A 17,110-nucleotide genomic window follows, 5' to 3' on the forward strand; every position below is an offset into this window, starting at 1 on the left:
CCAATACTTTTTTATGCTTGATTAACATCATTATATTTGGAATAAACATTCTCGTAAGTTTTCCTGTAGTAGATGAGATATATCTTTGGTTCCATTCCTTTATTGTGGTTCTCCTCAATAGATTTTTTGCGTAGTTTAGCGGTAACTTTGTGTCCAATCTTTGAATATTTTCAGTCTCCGTTTCCTCTAGTATGAATTCTTTGATTGATGTTAGTTCTCTTTGAGGATATGTGTTATCGAGTAGTTTTATTTGAATTTTTAGTTTTTTATTCAGCGAGACCTCATGTATATTGAAAACCAATGGATTAGTCGAGTTTCTTTGGGATATAGCATTCTTAATCGCTTTATTCGTTGTATTGATTTGTACGCTCCTATTCATATCAGCTTTGATGTCATTAATTGCCTCATATATTATTAGAAGTTCAGATTGGAATATACTAATCTCCTCCTTAAATTTAAATTTTCTGCCGTTACCTATTAGGTTGTTGTTGATATATGCTCCTCTTGTCTTTATTCCTTTAATTTTTGTGACATATATATAGATTATATTTATGTTTATATTGTTATCATTAGAGTGTATGTAATTTGTAAATCTCCATTTCGGATGGGGGAGTTTTCTGAAGTCTATTCTCTGTTGTATTGATGTAGTGATCATGTTGTTGTCCTCAGTAATGCTGCCGGTTCTCTTAGTATTTTGTATTTCTTTTAACTCTTTTATCCTAAGATCGATGGGTATGAAGTTTGCAAGTGATATGGCAGTCATTGTTGAGATTGTGTGAAATCCTCTGATACTTTTTATTGCAAATGCTCTTTGGAGACTTAAGAGATTTTTAACAATGTATTTCCTCTTCAGGGCTTTATACCATATCTCGCATCCATATGTTAGTGTAGGTTCAATAACTTGCCGGTACATTATGTCGATTACTTCTGATGACAGTCCATATGTAGGTCTGGCTATTTTACACATATTTCTGTATATATTTAAACATTTTTGCATTGCGAATTTTACGTGTGGAGTGAATCTAAGTTCTCTGTCAATTATGATCCCTAAATATTTAATTTTTTCATTCCATTTTAGAGTTTGATTTCCCATATTAATGGTATAATCTGGGTTTTTCCTTGAGAATGAGATTGCTTGTGTCTTTTCCGGACCAAAGGTTAATTTACTTTTGTCTCCCCAATACTGTATTCTATTGAGGACTTCCTCTATTTTAGACTTGGGATTAGTTGTTTTGTTATATATGTGGGTTAATATGATGTCGTCGGCGAATGCTTGAAGTTGGAATCCTTGAGGAAGTTGTATTTTCAGTAGATCATCAATTAGTATATTCCAAAAGATTGGTCCCGCTACTGAGCCTTGAACACACCCCATTTCGACTCCTTTTTTGGATATTTCTCCTTCAAAATTTATTAATACTTCTCTGTCTTTAAAATATGATTTAATGAGTTCGAGTGTGTTTTCTCCAATCCCTCTGTTTCTTATTCCTCTTAATATTAGATTCCATTGTGCATTGTCAAAAGCTCCTTTAATATCTAATGATATGGCTATTACTTTTTTTCTCTTTGCTTTGGCTTTGTTTATGTTTCCGAGTAGATATCTAATGGCATCAGTAGTTGACGTTTGTGGGGTAAACCCAAACTGATTGACTGATAGTTTATTGTGTTTTTTATAGTCCCATATTATTCTTTTGACCACAAGTGATTCGAGGCACTTCCCCATAATGTTTAGTAGACCTATGGGTCTGAAAGATTTGATCCCCAGATCTTTATCTCCCCCTTTGGGTATAATTTTTACATTAGCTGACTTCCATATTTTTGGAAAATATCCTATTTTAAGACACTTATTGTAAATTGATTCTAGTATATCAGGAAATTTATAGTGGAATTTTTTGATTATATCTGATGTGATTCCATCATTCCCTGGGGCTTTGTTTTTGTTTAGAGGTTTTATTGTTTCATATATTTCTTCTTTGCTGAATAATGGATCACAATAGTCTAATCCGTTTCTAATTTCAAGATCAGTTTCCTCATCAGTTTCGTGTGATTTGCTCGGAAAGAAATGGTTTAGTATGGCTTTCCCTGTGTCTCTTGTGTCCTCAGTGAATAAATTATTTATTTTAATTGTCTTATTGGTTTTCATATTTGGGGCGTCTTTAATAATCCTGTAGGCATTTTTCCAGACATCATCTTTACCTTGTTTTTCAAGATATTCTTTCCAACTTTTAAGAGATGACTCACTCATTGCTTCTTTATATTCGTTTTTATATTTAAGGAGTTTTTCGACTAATTCCCGATTAATGTCAATTTCCTCTATATTATTAATCCTTCGGATTGCATTGGTTTTTCTAATGTTATTTAGTTTTCTATGATATTTGGCAACTTTTTTCTTTAGTTCGTCAATCTTTTTGTTCTTCCATGGACAAAATTTTTTACCCCCTTTCCTCAATGGTATTGATTTATTACATGCAGTTTGTATACAACTAGTAAGTTTTTCCACAACATTATCTATTGAGGATTTGTCTATTATATTGTTTATTGTTGAGGATTTTATATTGTACTTCTGCATTTCATCATTACACGTGAGAGTAAATAGATCCCAGTCCGCCTTATTTGATTGGTATTTAAATGTTGTTTCGTTTGGTGTTGGTAGAATTTCTTGTTCAGTGATTTCAAAGCATATTGAGTTGTGATCACTATTAATTATTAGATCTTTATTTGTGTGCCAGTCTGTTATATTATCCCATATACGCTCACTTGCAATTGTTAGATCTATAATGGAGGTGAGTATACGGTCTCCTCTTATTGTGTCGAACGTTGGTTGGTTGTCTTTGTTCATTACATCTAAGTTGTTAATTATACACATATTCATTACTTTGTGTCCATTATTATCACTGTTGTGTTTTCCAGTCCAGAAGTAGTGTTTGGCATTAAAATCCCCGCCTATGACTATGTTTTTGTTCTTTGCGGCACTGTTGATCATTTCTATCAATGGTGTAATGTCTTTTTGTGGTTCATTATATAATGAGCATAATCTAATTTTGGGTTTTACATTTGGTAGATCAACCACCACTATATTTGAGTTTGAACATTGGGTAATCTGTAATACTTTTATATTTTTATTGAATACTATTATAGCAGCTTTAACCACTTCGTCAGATTTATTTTGTATAACTCTACAGTTTTTATAGTTTGCCACATACCCTTTTGCTCCAGTATACGGTTCACTTATTAATGCAATGTCGAATTTCATTAGTCCTTCCTCTATCAACTCGTTCGTCGCGTTTCTACATTTTGCTAAGTTTATTTGTATAATCTTGACTACTTTTCCGTTAGTGGGATCCATAATCAATTGAGTTATATATTTTTGTTTGTATTCTGATGATTTGCGGACATTCAAACGAGTTGGCACCGTGTTGTGCGTTGATATTCGTGTTGTATTTCTTGTTGGCCGTTGAGCAATTATAGCAATTCTTTTGTTTTATACTAAGCCTGTGCTCGCATGAGGAACTTTTATGTTCTCCTCCACAGTGAGCACATCTTGTTTGTTGGGTGCATTTTTTGTGTATATGGCCAAAACCTAAGCAGTTCCAGCATTGCGTGAAGTGTATTTTTAATTCAAATGGTAGATTTTGATGTAGAATTTTAAAACCCTCCAGCAATTTAATTTCCTTAAAGAGTTCTGGGTTGCATTCAAGTGTTATGTCTTTAAATGTTTCGCTTTTGTCTTGTTTTGTATAAGTTATTTTGAAGGCATCTCTGAATCCTTTTTCATCAAAGTTTGTGTTTATCTCACTATGATTTTCATACATTTCTTTTGTTAGTTCTTCTTCAGTCACATCTCCCATCAGTCCCTTTATCGTAATTCTCGGTTTCTTCTTCTTCGGTAGTTCCGCCTTGAGGTCCTCATTTGACTTTAGGGTGTTGATTAGTTCATTCCTTTCTTCCTCAGTTCTGAGTTCAATTCTTATGGTGTTGTTACTGAGGTTTGCCATGTTATGCATACCATTCTTAAGTTGACCGCTATTTATAGTACTCCTCACTTTCTTTATTATTTCTTTATGTGTATCTTCTTCTTTCTTGGATTTTATTATTGCGGCAAATAGGTTTGAGGTCCTCATTGTATTGATTGGTCTTTTAAAATTTTGTAGATTTCCGTTCCCTTTGTTCCCTTCCTTTACTACTGTGGCGAAGGATTTGGTTGTCTGTTGTATTTCCTCTATTCTGTTCTGTACGTGTTTTTGACTTTGAATCATATTTCTCATCTCATTATATGTTTTCTTTTCTTTGTTTATGGCTTTGTTGACATATTGGCCAAATATCTTCATACCAGTGTTGGCCGTCTTAACCTCCACGATGTATTTGCCGAGAGCCGGTAGGAGGTCTTCCTTGAGTTGTGTTTTAAAATCTACTTTCGTTTTTGCAGTGCTTGCTGTCTCTGGTTTATCGGCCAATTTTCTAATGTTTTGTATGATCTTTTCGGCTCCGATGCACGCCATCAGTATCTGACTTTGAAATTCCTCAATAGCAATCATTTCATCTGAGGGGATTCTCCTCTTTTTTGTTGTGTCGCGTGGAGTAGTTGTGGATTCATCGATTGTTTCCTCAAGGATGTTAAAATAATCTTCGTCGCTATTCACCTCGTCGTCCTCTTCAGTTGAATTAATTACATTTTTGTTTGTCACCTTTTTTGGTGGCATTTTTATTGTGTTATCACCTCACTTTTGTGATCAGTGTAGTTGTCACTGTTCACCCACCGTATGTTCGGCGGTGCTTAAATCGGGTTAATTATAGTAATTATTCGAGAGCTCAATTTATAACACGTTGTTAGTATACAGCGCCCTCCCTTTCTCACTCTCCTATATATACTGTACAGTATATATCAAACAGATATAAAATTATCGATAATATAACATCTCATCTGTGTTTGACTCTTGACATTAGATAGTGTGTATGTGTTTTGTGCTACCAGTGCTGCAATGCATACATATAAGTTATATACGGTATATATATATAAATATATTTGAAAGAAACGGAATCCCAGAATATTCTGTGTGTGTTTAATCAATAGCATCAATACATTTCAAGAGAGAGAGAGAGAGAGAGAGAGAGAGAGAGAGAGAGAGAATTATAACATTGTTTGCTATTTAGATACAGTATATCTCACTGTACTCTSTGTGTGTGTGTGTGTGTGTGTGTGTGTGTGTGTGTGTGTGTGTGTGTATGTATGTATGTATGTATGTGTGTGTGTGTGTGTGTGTGTGTGTGTGTGTGTGTGTGTGTGTGTGTGTGTGTGTGTGTGTGTGTGTGTGTGTGTGTGTGTGTGTGTGTGTGTGTGTGTGTGTGTATTATATATATATATACTGTCATATAGGCTTTTTTTGATCGACAAAAATGTCTACTAAAAATGCATGTTTTCAGTAAATAATGAAAACGATAAATATATAAATAAATGTCATATACTGTATATATATWTTTTTTTGTATATTTATTTGGACACTGTGTTAGTTGTGTAGTAAATTTGTATTATATTTCACCAAAAAAAAAATTATCCAAAAAATATCATTATTGATATAATATTATTTTCTTTATAATGTAAATAGCTAGATAATTTTTTATAATAAATATATATATATATATATATATATAGATTTATTCGTCAAAATAAATTGGAAAACATTTTTTTTTAAACTTTATTTTTGACATAATATAAAAAATGAAATTTAATATACATAAAAAATTGTTATGATTTTTTATATAAAAAATATTAAAACTATTATAATTAATAAAATCAAAATTAAACAATTATATTTATTATTTTTTTTAAAAATTGTATTACAATTTATTATATGCACACATTTTTAATATTCACTAATAATAATTATTATTATTTGGTTAAACTTAATTAATTATTTATGATTATTTATGATTATTAGTAATAATACTAATTATTTTCTAAATTATTTTTTTTGCAATTATTATTATTATTATTGTTTATTATGTTTTTTTTATCACCAAATTATTATTACCTGAAATAACCTGAAATAGACATAACATATCCTTAAAAATCATATTTTTCATACCATATTGTAGTATATATATATGCTAAACAAACAAACAAACAAACAAAAAATAATTTCCATTTCCATCCATTTATCTATCTATCTATCTATAACTCCCGTTCCCCTCATTGAATAATAGGAATACTCAGTTCAGGTAACATTCCGTGAACAGTGGAACGATAATCGCTTACAATTTGACGACATGAACGGCCAGATCAGGTATCTGGTACTGACCGACCCGAACCGTATATGGAAACCCGACCTATTTTTTAGTAACGAAAAAGATGGCCACTTTCACGAAATAATTATGCCAAACGTATTGTTACGTATCTATCCAAATGGAAATGTCTTATACTCTATACGTATATCATTAGGTATGTATGGGTGGGTGCCCGCCCACCCACGTATAAGGGTCTATAGCTAACTAACTACAATGAAACTATCAATCTATCTATTTAGTTGATATAACAATGATAGGGTTGGATAGATTTTTTTTTTTTTTGGGATAATAGTTATGTTATATATATATATCGTTGGAAATTAATAGGTTTTATCAATCAAATAGTACTTATATGTTATATATATATAGTATAACTATCCTTCCTCTCATTCTCTCTCATTCTCTCTCTCTCTCTCTCTCTCTCTCTCTAGTCTAACATATGTGAGAGAAAGAAAGAAAGAGAGAGAGAGAGAGAGAGATAGGTTTCCTATTTGCTTAAGTAGTTTTTTTTACATAAAAAAACTAAAACTAATGGACAATAGATAGGTTTTAGGTTTTATTTTTTTTGTTGTTGTATAGTCTTAAAACACAAAGTTATATATATATATATATAAAGTTTATCTTTAAAGTTTAGTCGACAACAACAACAACAAAATATATATAATATATCTAAATACCCAGTAAATGGATTTCAAATGTAAATATTACTGAACCATAGTTTACAATTGTGTTTTGTTAACCAAAATAAAATATATTTATATATAAACATTACTGTATATGTAATACTATGTATTTATATATATAAGATATACTTAAACTTATTATTATTATTATTTTATTTTCCACACATATATATACTCCGTTATCACATTTGCATTGCCACTACTCCTCAACAACAATTGGATAACCCATATTTACTGTATATATATATATAACCCATATATTTGGCTCCGGTATCTTATCTACCATACCATACCATTGCAATCTACAGTACTTGCCTGTCCAATGGATCTCAAATATTATCCATTAGATAAACAAACATGTTCAATTCAAATGGCCAGTTGTAAGTAATATTTTATTATTATTTTTTTTTATAAAAATAGATTTTATTTGACATTTTTATAAAAAATAAATTTAATTACTAAACAATGCATTACACAAAATATATATACTAAAATTATTATTAATTTAAAATTTAATTAATTAAATTTTTCTATTAGTTAATTAGTGATTTACTTTACATTAAGTGATCTAAATATTTTTTAAAAAAATATTATATGATATAATTAGTGTATATTTATATCATAGTTTAATCTGATTACAACAAAAATTATGATAATAATTATATAATTAACAATTAACAACAAAATAAATTTCATGTTAACAAACAAACAAATAAATATTTTTTTTATAAATCTATTGATATAATAATAAAGTAATTTTCTCATTAGTTTTTTTTGTTTGTTTGTCATGCAATACATGATTTTATTTTATGATGTCGTTATTATCAATATATATATATATATATATATATTGATAAATTGATTGCAATGACACACTAACACACACACACACACACACACATAGACACTGATCATTAGTGATCATTGGCGACAATATTTTGTGCAAAATTGACGAAATAAATAATAAATTTGAAACAAAACAAAATTTTTGGCGACAATAAAAATTGCATAATAGACACTATAAAGTTAATAGTTTGTATTGTATGCTAACAACTATATAATACAAACAATGTTAGTTTGATATTGATTTATCATATATATATGTAGCATAAATATGTGTATGTATATATGTGTGTGTGTGTGTATGTATGTATGTGTGTGTGTGTGTGTGTATATAAATGTATGTGTGTTTATGTGTGTATGTATGTGTGTTTATGTGTGTGTGTTTATGTATGTATGTATGTATGTATGTATGTATGTGTGTGTGTGTGTGTGTGTGTGTGTGTGTGTGTGTGTGTGTGTGTGTGTGTGTGTGTGTGTGTGTGTGTGTGTGTGTGTGTGTGTGTGTGTGTGTGTGTGATTGCATTCAAAACAAAAATATTATATTTTATATACCGTATATATATAATATATATAAATCTCCATTTAGATGCAATTTAAAACTTAAACATTATATTATATTGTTTTTTTTTCTTAATTTTTGTTTGTTTTATTTTAGTTTCTAGTGTATATTATTATATGAGATAAAATTTTTTAGTAATGTCTATAGTTTTTTTCTAAAAAAAAGTATATAAATTAGATAGTAAACAAAAACAAACAAAAAATAAATGTTTTTATCATCCATTTGTATAACAACACTAGTTGTAAAACAATAGCTATTTAAACAAAGTAAAACATAAATAAAAATTATTATTATTATTATTAGTGATAATTAGTTAATAAAATATATTGTAATAACATTTTTTATACAGTTATACTAATTTATAGTAAATTGAATACACATAATAAACTAACAAACAAACAAATATTTTTTTGGATAAATAAATAATTATATGTTTTTAAATTTAAAAAACATTTATTTTTTATAAATATAAAAAATAAATATAAACTATATTTTATAATATGTTAATAATTAATTAATTATATATTTATTTTTTTAGATGGCTATACCACCGATGATCTAGTATTTCTATGGAAAGAGGGTGACCCAGTACAGATTACCAAAAATCTACATTTACCCAGATTTACACTTGAAAAATATTTGACATCATACTGTACTAGTCGCACAAATACTGGTAATTATTATTTATTTTTAAAAAATTTATTATTTTTTAATTTAATTTTTAGACAATATTTTTTTCAAAAAAAAAAATTAATAATAATCTTTTTTTTTTTTTTAATTAAATGCTAATTAAATAACATATAGTATTAACCTAATAGTTACTTAGTATTATGCATATTAATATAAATCTATGTAATCATATACTGTAATGTTGTAATGCATTGCATAACAACAACAACAACAAAAAGTTTTATAAGTTTTTTTTATACCAAAAAAAAATAATAATAAAAGTTTATACTATAGATAAAATATATATAATTTGCATAATTTTTTTTACTACTACTGTATATTTAAACATTAAACTTAATTTTATTGACATTACTGATAATATTCAACATAAATTTTCTACTTGCCCCAATATAAATTTTTACAGTAATATATTATAAAATGCTAATAACATTTAGCCAACAGTTTATAGTAGTATAAGTATACTAACAAAAAAATATATAACTTATATAAATAAATATGATAAATAATGTAATTTTTCATACAATTTGCAAACACACACACAATATGTTGTAAATTTATGCACACAACAAAAAAATTGAAAATTATTTCCTTCAAAACAAATTTATTTTTTTCAACTCTCGTGTCTCTGTGTGTGTAGTGTGTGAGTGAGTGTGTGTGTGTGTGTGTGTGTTATTATATTATTATTATTATTGCAATATAACGTGTGTAATATTTTTTATATATTATAAAAAAAATTATTTTATTTTGTGAGTAACAAAATATATAAATTGAAGCGAAAAATAGTCCAATTTTTCTATTTTATGTTATATTATATTTTTATATAAATATTAGTTTTTTTACTTGAAATAAACGGAAATTTCAAATTTTTTACTGACATATTATTACATATTATAATGTGTTTGTGTGTACAGTATATACTATATAATATATCTAACATAATATAATAGCTATAATAATAAAAACATTGATAATATAAATTTAGTTAAAAATCAATTTTTCTACAAATTTGTATAATCTTATAGACTATGAATATAATAAATAAAATATATTAATTAATTAATATAATAAATTTTTTTATATATATTAAATAAAATTCACAGAATATATATATATATAGTTATTGTAGAATAATATAGAATAATATATTCAGTAATTAATATTATTTATTGAATAATTCATCAAAAATAAAAAGTTTTGACGCAATTTCTATGAAATGCTTAAATGGATTATTAAATATATCATATTATTATTATTATTATTATATAATTTATATATAAAAAAAATTTTCACCAATTAATGTCATGAAAAAATATTATCCAATAATTTCAACCCCAAAAATAATAAGACATCAATTAAGTTATATATATATATATATAAGTTATATTAAATATAATATAATACATGATATTCTTGGCTATCATTTTAAGTGTCACTCATATTATGTTTTTTGCTTCAATGCCTTTAGTCTAATATAACTATATATATATATATATACAGTATATATACTTCACTAGTATTTATGTAATATAAAATTGTAAGCTTTTTTCACATCCAAAAAATAAATAACAAAAATTTTTTCTATATATATAGTATATAGAGTTAAACCAATAGGAAAAGCATATTTTTGTCGTTAAAAAACATTAGACATAAATATTTTTTTACACATAAACTATATAATCCTATAATATATTTATTTATATATATATATACTGTATATAAAGTATATTAATATATATAGCCATAAGATATTAATCACATTTTTTCTTTCTCTATATATTTTTTTTAATTAGCATTACATCAAAAAAATACATTTAAAATTAATTTAGCAAATATTGTTTAGTTAGTAAATATGAGATTTATTTTTAAAATTTTTTTTTTAATAATAACTAATTAACTTAAATAAGTAACAGTTGTTTGCCAACAGTTATATTGATGATGATTAGGATATCTATTAAACAACAACAAAAATAAAGATATAATAATAATTTAATTAAGTTATATATTAATTAAATTTTTTTTATTGTTGAGATTATAGTTATAAATAAAAATATTTTTCTAAAAAATATTTTGATGAGAAAAATAATCTAAATTTTATTAGATTTTGTTTTCTCAGAAATATTTTTATTATAAATATTATTACTTATTATTATTATTACACATCTAATAATAATTGCTAATAATGTTTTTATTAACTTTACTATCAATATATATATAATTGAAATTGTTTTTTAATTAAAAATTAATTAGCATTCAGCTATCTTATTATTTTTTAGCCAGCACAGTTATTTCAATAGGACTGTCCTAATATTATAAAGTAGTCTATTTTCTATGGCTTTAAGTAAATTTATTATTATTAGTATTTTAATCACTGACACAACAACAACAACAACAACAAAACATATACAGTATTATCATATCTAATATACAATCCATTATAATATAATATATATATCCCCCAGTATTTAGTCGACACATAATAATATATATTATATATATATAAGATATATAAAAGAGTTGATTGATTGATAATAACATTATCTTATAAATTAGACTCAACATTACTATTTATAGCAACTATTTTATATATACAGTATATACAGTAATTAACGTAAATATATTGCATTTTCAATTAAATTAAAATAGTTGTTATATTAAAAAAATATAGATTCAAAGACAAAAAAATTAATTTAAGATAAAATTAATATTAGAGTTAAATGTAAAATTAAAATCTAATTAAATTTTTATAATCTATTTTATATAATAATAATAATATTATTATTATTATTATTAAACTAAACTGCTACTAATTAAAACTACTAGTTAAGTAATTAGCTAATTAAAAATTATATATATATAAAATTTATATATAAACTTTATATATTAATAAATATTATGTTAATAAAACTTAATAATAATATTTTTATATATTTTTTGTAATTTTTTTAAACAATTAGGTGAATATAGTTGTCTGAAAGTTGATCTACAATTCAAACGCGAGTTCAGCTACTATCTGATCCAGATATACATACCCTGCTGTATGCTTGTCATAGTTTCGTGGGTATCATTCTGGTTGGACCCGAATGCCATACCAGCCCGGGTATCGCTGGGTGTAACCACACTGTTGACAATGGCTACCCAAATATCGGGTATCAATTCATCGTTGCCGCCCGTGTCCTATACAAAAGCCATCGATGTCTGGACGGGTGTGTGTCTGACATTTGTTTTCGGTGCACTGTTGGAATTTGCACTGGTCAACTATGCCTCCCGAAGCGATGCCCACCGGGCTGCCCTCAAGCAACAACAGGCAGCGTTTGCTGCCCAACGTAAATGGGAAGTGGAACAGTCGCATATGGATGCGGATCATATTGAGGACGGATCGGCCGGTTTTGCCATGGTATGTATGTATGGGTGGGTTGGGTTGGGTTGGGTTGATTGGGTGTTAGTGTTTGGGTGTGTGTGTGTGGGTTGAGGTGAAACAGTATTTTTTTAATTAGTATTATTTAGTTATTATTTTTGTTTTACTAAACTATTATTTAAATTAATAACATTTAAATTAATAATAATAATTTAATTAAGTTATATATTAATTATTTTTATTATTGAGATTACAGTTTTAAAAAAATTTTTATACAAATATTTATATATTTATATATATTAATATTTTTTATATATATATATTTATATATATTAATATTTTTTATATATATATTTATATGAAAATTTTTATTATATATTTTTTGGATGATTTAATTAACATACATATTTATTACTGTAATATTTAATTATTTTATTTTTTTAATATTTTCAATTTTATTTTTTTAGAGTATTCACTAAATAATTTGTTAAAAAATACATAATCTATGTTTTAATTAATTTTATGTTAAACCAAATGTTATTTTTTTCAATTGTCTTCAATTATTTTGAGAGAATTTTTAAAAAAATAATATTTATTATACAACACAACAACAACAACAAAAAGTTTTTTACACTTTTATCTATAATAAATATACTGTATATAAGTTTTGACAAAATAATTGTTAGTTTATTATAATACAGAAAAAATATTGTATTAATAATAGTATTGTACTTTAGTGTAATAGACCAGCATATCTAAAGGGGAAAGGTATGTACTGTATGTATGTATGTATGAAAATATATATATATAATGATAAATGAGACATGAATTTGTCACTGAAAATATAATAATAATAATAATAATAGACATATATTTCTAGTAAAGCATATATACCGGTATATATATAAAGATAATAATAATAATCAAATAAATAAAAAAATATATATATATAGTTTTTTCTTATTGAATCGTTTTAATACAAACAGTCTAACTATAATATATTATATTAGCACAAATAGTTAGTCAACTTATATTTTTATATACAGTACTTATCATTTGTATGTTTGCTGAAAAATAAAAGTTATTTGTTTAATATATATATACTGTATATAGTGAACCATATTATATATATATAAAAAACTATAGTATAATATAGTATAGTCTATATTATTAATAGAAGTAGTAGTTATTTTCTTACACATACACACACACACACACTCACACATATATGGCTCCGGGATATTGTCAATATCGACTCAACCGTACAAATATATCACTAATACTAACTATATAAATGAAGTTCTCTCTCTCTCTCTCTCTCTCTCTTTCTCTTTCTCTCTCTTTCTCTCTCTCTCTCTTTCTCTCTCTCTCTCTCTCTCTCTTTCTCTCTCTCTCTTCTCTCTCTCTCTCTCTCTTTCTCTCTCTCTCTCTCTGTCTATCCATGAAAAGTATATAATATACTTACTATTATGATATATATACATATAAATAAGTTACTATACATATACAGTATAAATACAAGTTTCCAATTGATTAACATAATAACTAACTAAACCGGAATATTCTGTTAAAATATATATATATATTAAGTTAGATTTTTTTTAATACTTTACATACATATAATAAAAATATTGACAAAAATTGTTATTATTTTTTTGTTATGTTAACTGAAATTTGCATTTTATTAATTTATATATATATTTTTTTATTGTATATACAATTATTTATATGAATAAAATCTACTAAATATTATACTAAACAGTAGTTGAACACACATTTATTTATTAAAAATTAATACTTATTATTATTATTAAAAATAAAATGAAATTACAATTTAATTAAAAAAACTATTTGTTTTTTAATTTAAATTTTTAAAAAATGACATTTTTAATAACTACCTCAATATTTATATTAATAGCTATATTTGAATTAAATTTTTTCTCTCAAAAAAAATTTATTTATTTATTTTATTAAATTTTTATGTGTTGTTATTTATATAGCGACCACTGGTCCGACACCAAGGTATGGGCGGTCCCGTTGGTGTCGGTGGCGGCGGCGGCGGTGGTGGTGGTGGTGGTGTCAATGTCAACATAGGTGTCGATCCACACCTGGATAAGCTGAGGGCTTGCGAAATACATGTGTCGTTGCCAAAGAAAAACTGGTGCAAACGGTGGCTGTCCAAATTTCCTACCCGATCCAAACGTATTGATGTTATTTCACGTATATTTTTCCCATTGATGTTTGCACTGTTCAATCTGGTCTATTGGACGACCTATCTCTTCCGTGAAGATATGCAGGAATTTTAAGGGGACTAGTAGTTTAAAAAAACAACAAACAAAAACAAATGTATTACTAATTAATATCCTCAACAAAAAAAAAACATAACATCTCTCTCTCTATCGCACATACATACCAGGGTAGTGGTGAAAAAATAGAGAGAGGGGGGGAGGGGACAACCATTTTTATTATTGTAACCAACACCCAATCCCCCCTCCCTCTATCCCTATCTCCCCTCTCAGTTATAACTATATAAAGAGAGAGAGAGAGAGAGAGAGAGAGAGATGACAATAATAATAATAATATAGCACCACTGGCTATCTATCTATCTATACATCATATATATATAATATAAGATACTCACTATATTATCATTAATATCATTATTATTATTATTATTATGTAATGATATGATGCTTGAGCTCAATAACAAACAAACCTAAATCATATTAATAATATATATATGATATTAATTAATTAATTAATTATAAAATATTTGGTAGATATGTGAGACAAATGTAAATCAGATTTTTTTTTAATTAATAATTGTTATCATTATTACAATTAGTATTAAAGTGTCTAATAATTGTTTGTTATTTTTGTTATTAATATTTTACTATTAATTTATACTGTATAATGAAAATAGGTATTTGAAAAAAATAATAATTATAATTGATAATTATAATAATAGTAAGCATCATAAAAAAAATAATATTAACTCAATTGTTTTATATTAATATAAGGAAAAACAGATAATTAAAAAAAATTTTGTAAAATATTATTGAAAAAATAGCAACAAAATAATTGCTTAAATAATATTTATTTCTATTATTATTAAAATCAATATATTATTTATAAAATACTACATAATGTACTGTATATTATAATTGCTATCAATTAAGAGTTATTAATACATTACTGTTTCAAAAAAAATTTATAACTTTTTTTTTGCTAATTAATGAACAAACAAATACATTACTATTACAATACAGTATACATGTATATAAATTAATTATATAATATATATATAAATTATATAATGTGTATAATGAAATTGTTTGGCATTATTATTTGATTTTATACATGTTCGTAATAATAATAATAATAATAATAATAATGATGATAAAAAAATTAAAATTTTTTGAATATATGTGTGTCTATTAAAAATAGCGTCCAATAATTGAAATTTAAAAAAAATGTTTAGTAATTAACTAATTGTACTAATTTTTTATATATATTATACTATAATATAGTACTGTATTAGTACTAATAATAATAATAATAACGTTATATTATTGTTTGTTTTTTTAAATTATATATTTGTTAGTTATAACTATTATTGTTTAATTAGTAATATTTATATATATATATATATATATATATATATATATATATATCATTAATTTATATGTATTAAACAAGTGTTGTTAAAAAAAAGTATAATACAATAACTGTATGAAAGGATTATTATTATTATATCTATTTAATGTAAAAGTCATGTGAAAGAGAGAGAGAGAGAGAGAGAGAGAGAGAGAGAGAGAGAGATATTGACATAAATTTAAATATTGACAATAAAAACAAACATTTTGTAATTTATATATACATTATTATTATTACTATAATTATTAAGTTTATGTTATTTTGTAAACAACATCATAAAAATACATTTAAAAAAATACACAAATATTTTTTTCCATTCAATAGTAAATAATTAACATTTACATAGATTTTAAAAATAATTTTTTTTTATATATAAAAACATTAATACAATTACATCAACAAAACTATATGATAAATATTATTTATAAAAAAAACAATTTTCATAAATAACATCTATAATGAAATAATACAATAATAATAATAACAAAACTAATAATACAATAAAATTAAATAAAAACTCTAAAGAATATTCTTTAAAAAATTTAATTAAAAAAATGGTTAAAAAAAATAAATATTTATAAAACACAACTAATAATTTGTAATAATAATAATTAAAATCATTATTATTGATTGATTGTTGTTATATAAATAAAATACTAATTAATTAAATATAAAATAATCATTTTTTTAATTGTATATTTCAATTGATGATAATTTTTTTTGTTATTATTTTGTTATATAATATAAGCCAAATAACACACACATACATACATACATACAAACAATATGATGTTATTTAATAATAATAATAATAATAATAAACAATTTTTTGTAGTATTTGTAGTAATATTTTGTTTACAAAGAAAAATAATAATAATTAAAACAACAAAAAAATTTCAGGAGAAATATTGTAAAATAAAAATACATGAAAAATGTAAAAAATGATAACAAAACAAAAAATAAAATAATTATTAAAAATAATTATTTAACCCAAAAAAAAATATTATTAATTATTAAATAAAATGATTTAGACATAAATTTTGT

The 17,110-nt window shown here is 24.8% G+C and overlaps 1 protein-coding gene across 3 annotated transcripts in view; it reads left to right on the forward strand.

Moving 5' to 3' along the window:
• The window catches only part of LOC128952562 (glutamate-gated chloride channel-like), a 78,741-nt gene extending 63,912 nt beyond the window's left edge, over nucleotides 1-14,829 (forward strand). For all 3 annotated transcript variants that reach the window (XM_054297976.1, XM_054297984.1, XM_054297992.1), the window contains exons 4-8: nucleotides 6,199-6,433; nucleotides 7,271-7,342; nucleotides 8,903-9,037; nucleotides 12,009-12,448; nucleotides 14,410-14,829. In XM_054297976.1, the coding sequence (XP_054153951.1) occupies nucleotides 6,199-6,433; nucleotides 7,271-7,342; nucleotides 8,903-9,037; nucleotides 12,009-12,448; nucleotides 14,410-14,715 (1,188 nt within the window). In that variant the 3' untranslated portion in view covers nucleotides 14,716-14,829. The remainder of the gene's footprint in view (nucleotides 1-6,198; nucleotides 6,434-7,270; nucleotides 7,343-8,902; nucleotides 9,038-12,008; nucleotides 12,449-14,409) is intronic.
• The last annotated feature ends 2,281 nt before the right edge of the window (nucleotides 14,830-17,110 follow it).

Source organism: Oppia nitens, unplaced genomic scaffold (genome assembly GCF_028296485.1).
Source record: "Oppia nitens isolate AA-2021 unplaced genomic scaffold, nextdenovo-longstitch-racon4-pilon3 scaffold11_pilon_pilon_pilon, whole genome shotgun sequence".
Taxonomy (NCBI): domain Eukaryota; kingdom Metazoa; phylum Arthropoda; class Arachnida; order Sarcoptiformes; family Oppiidae; genus Oppia; species Oppia nitens.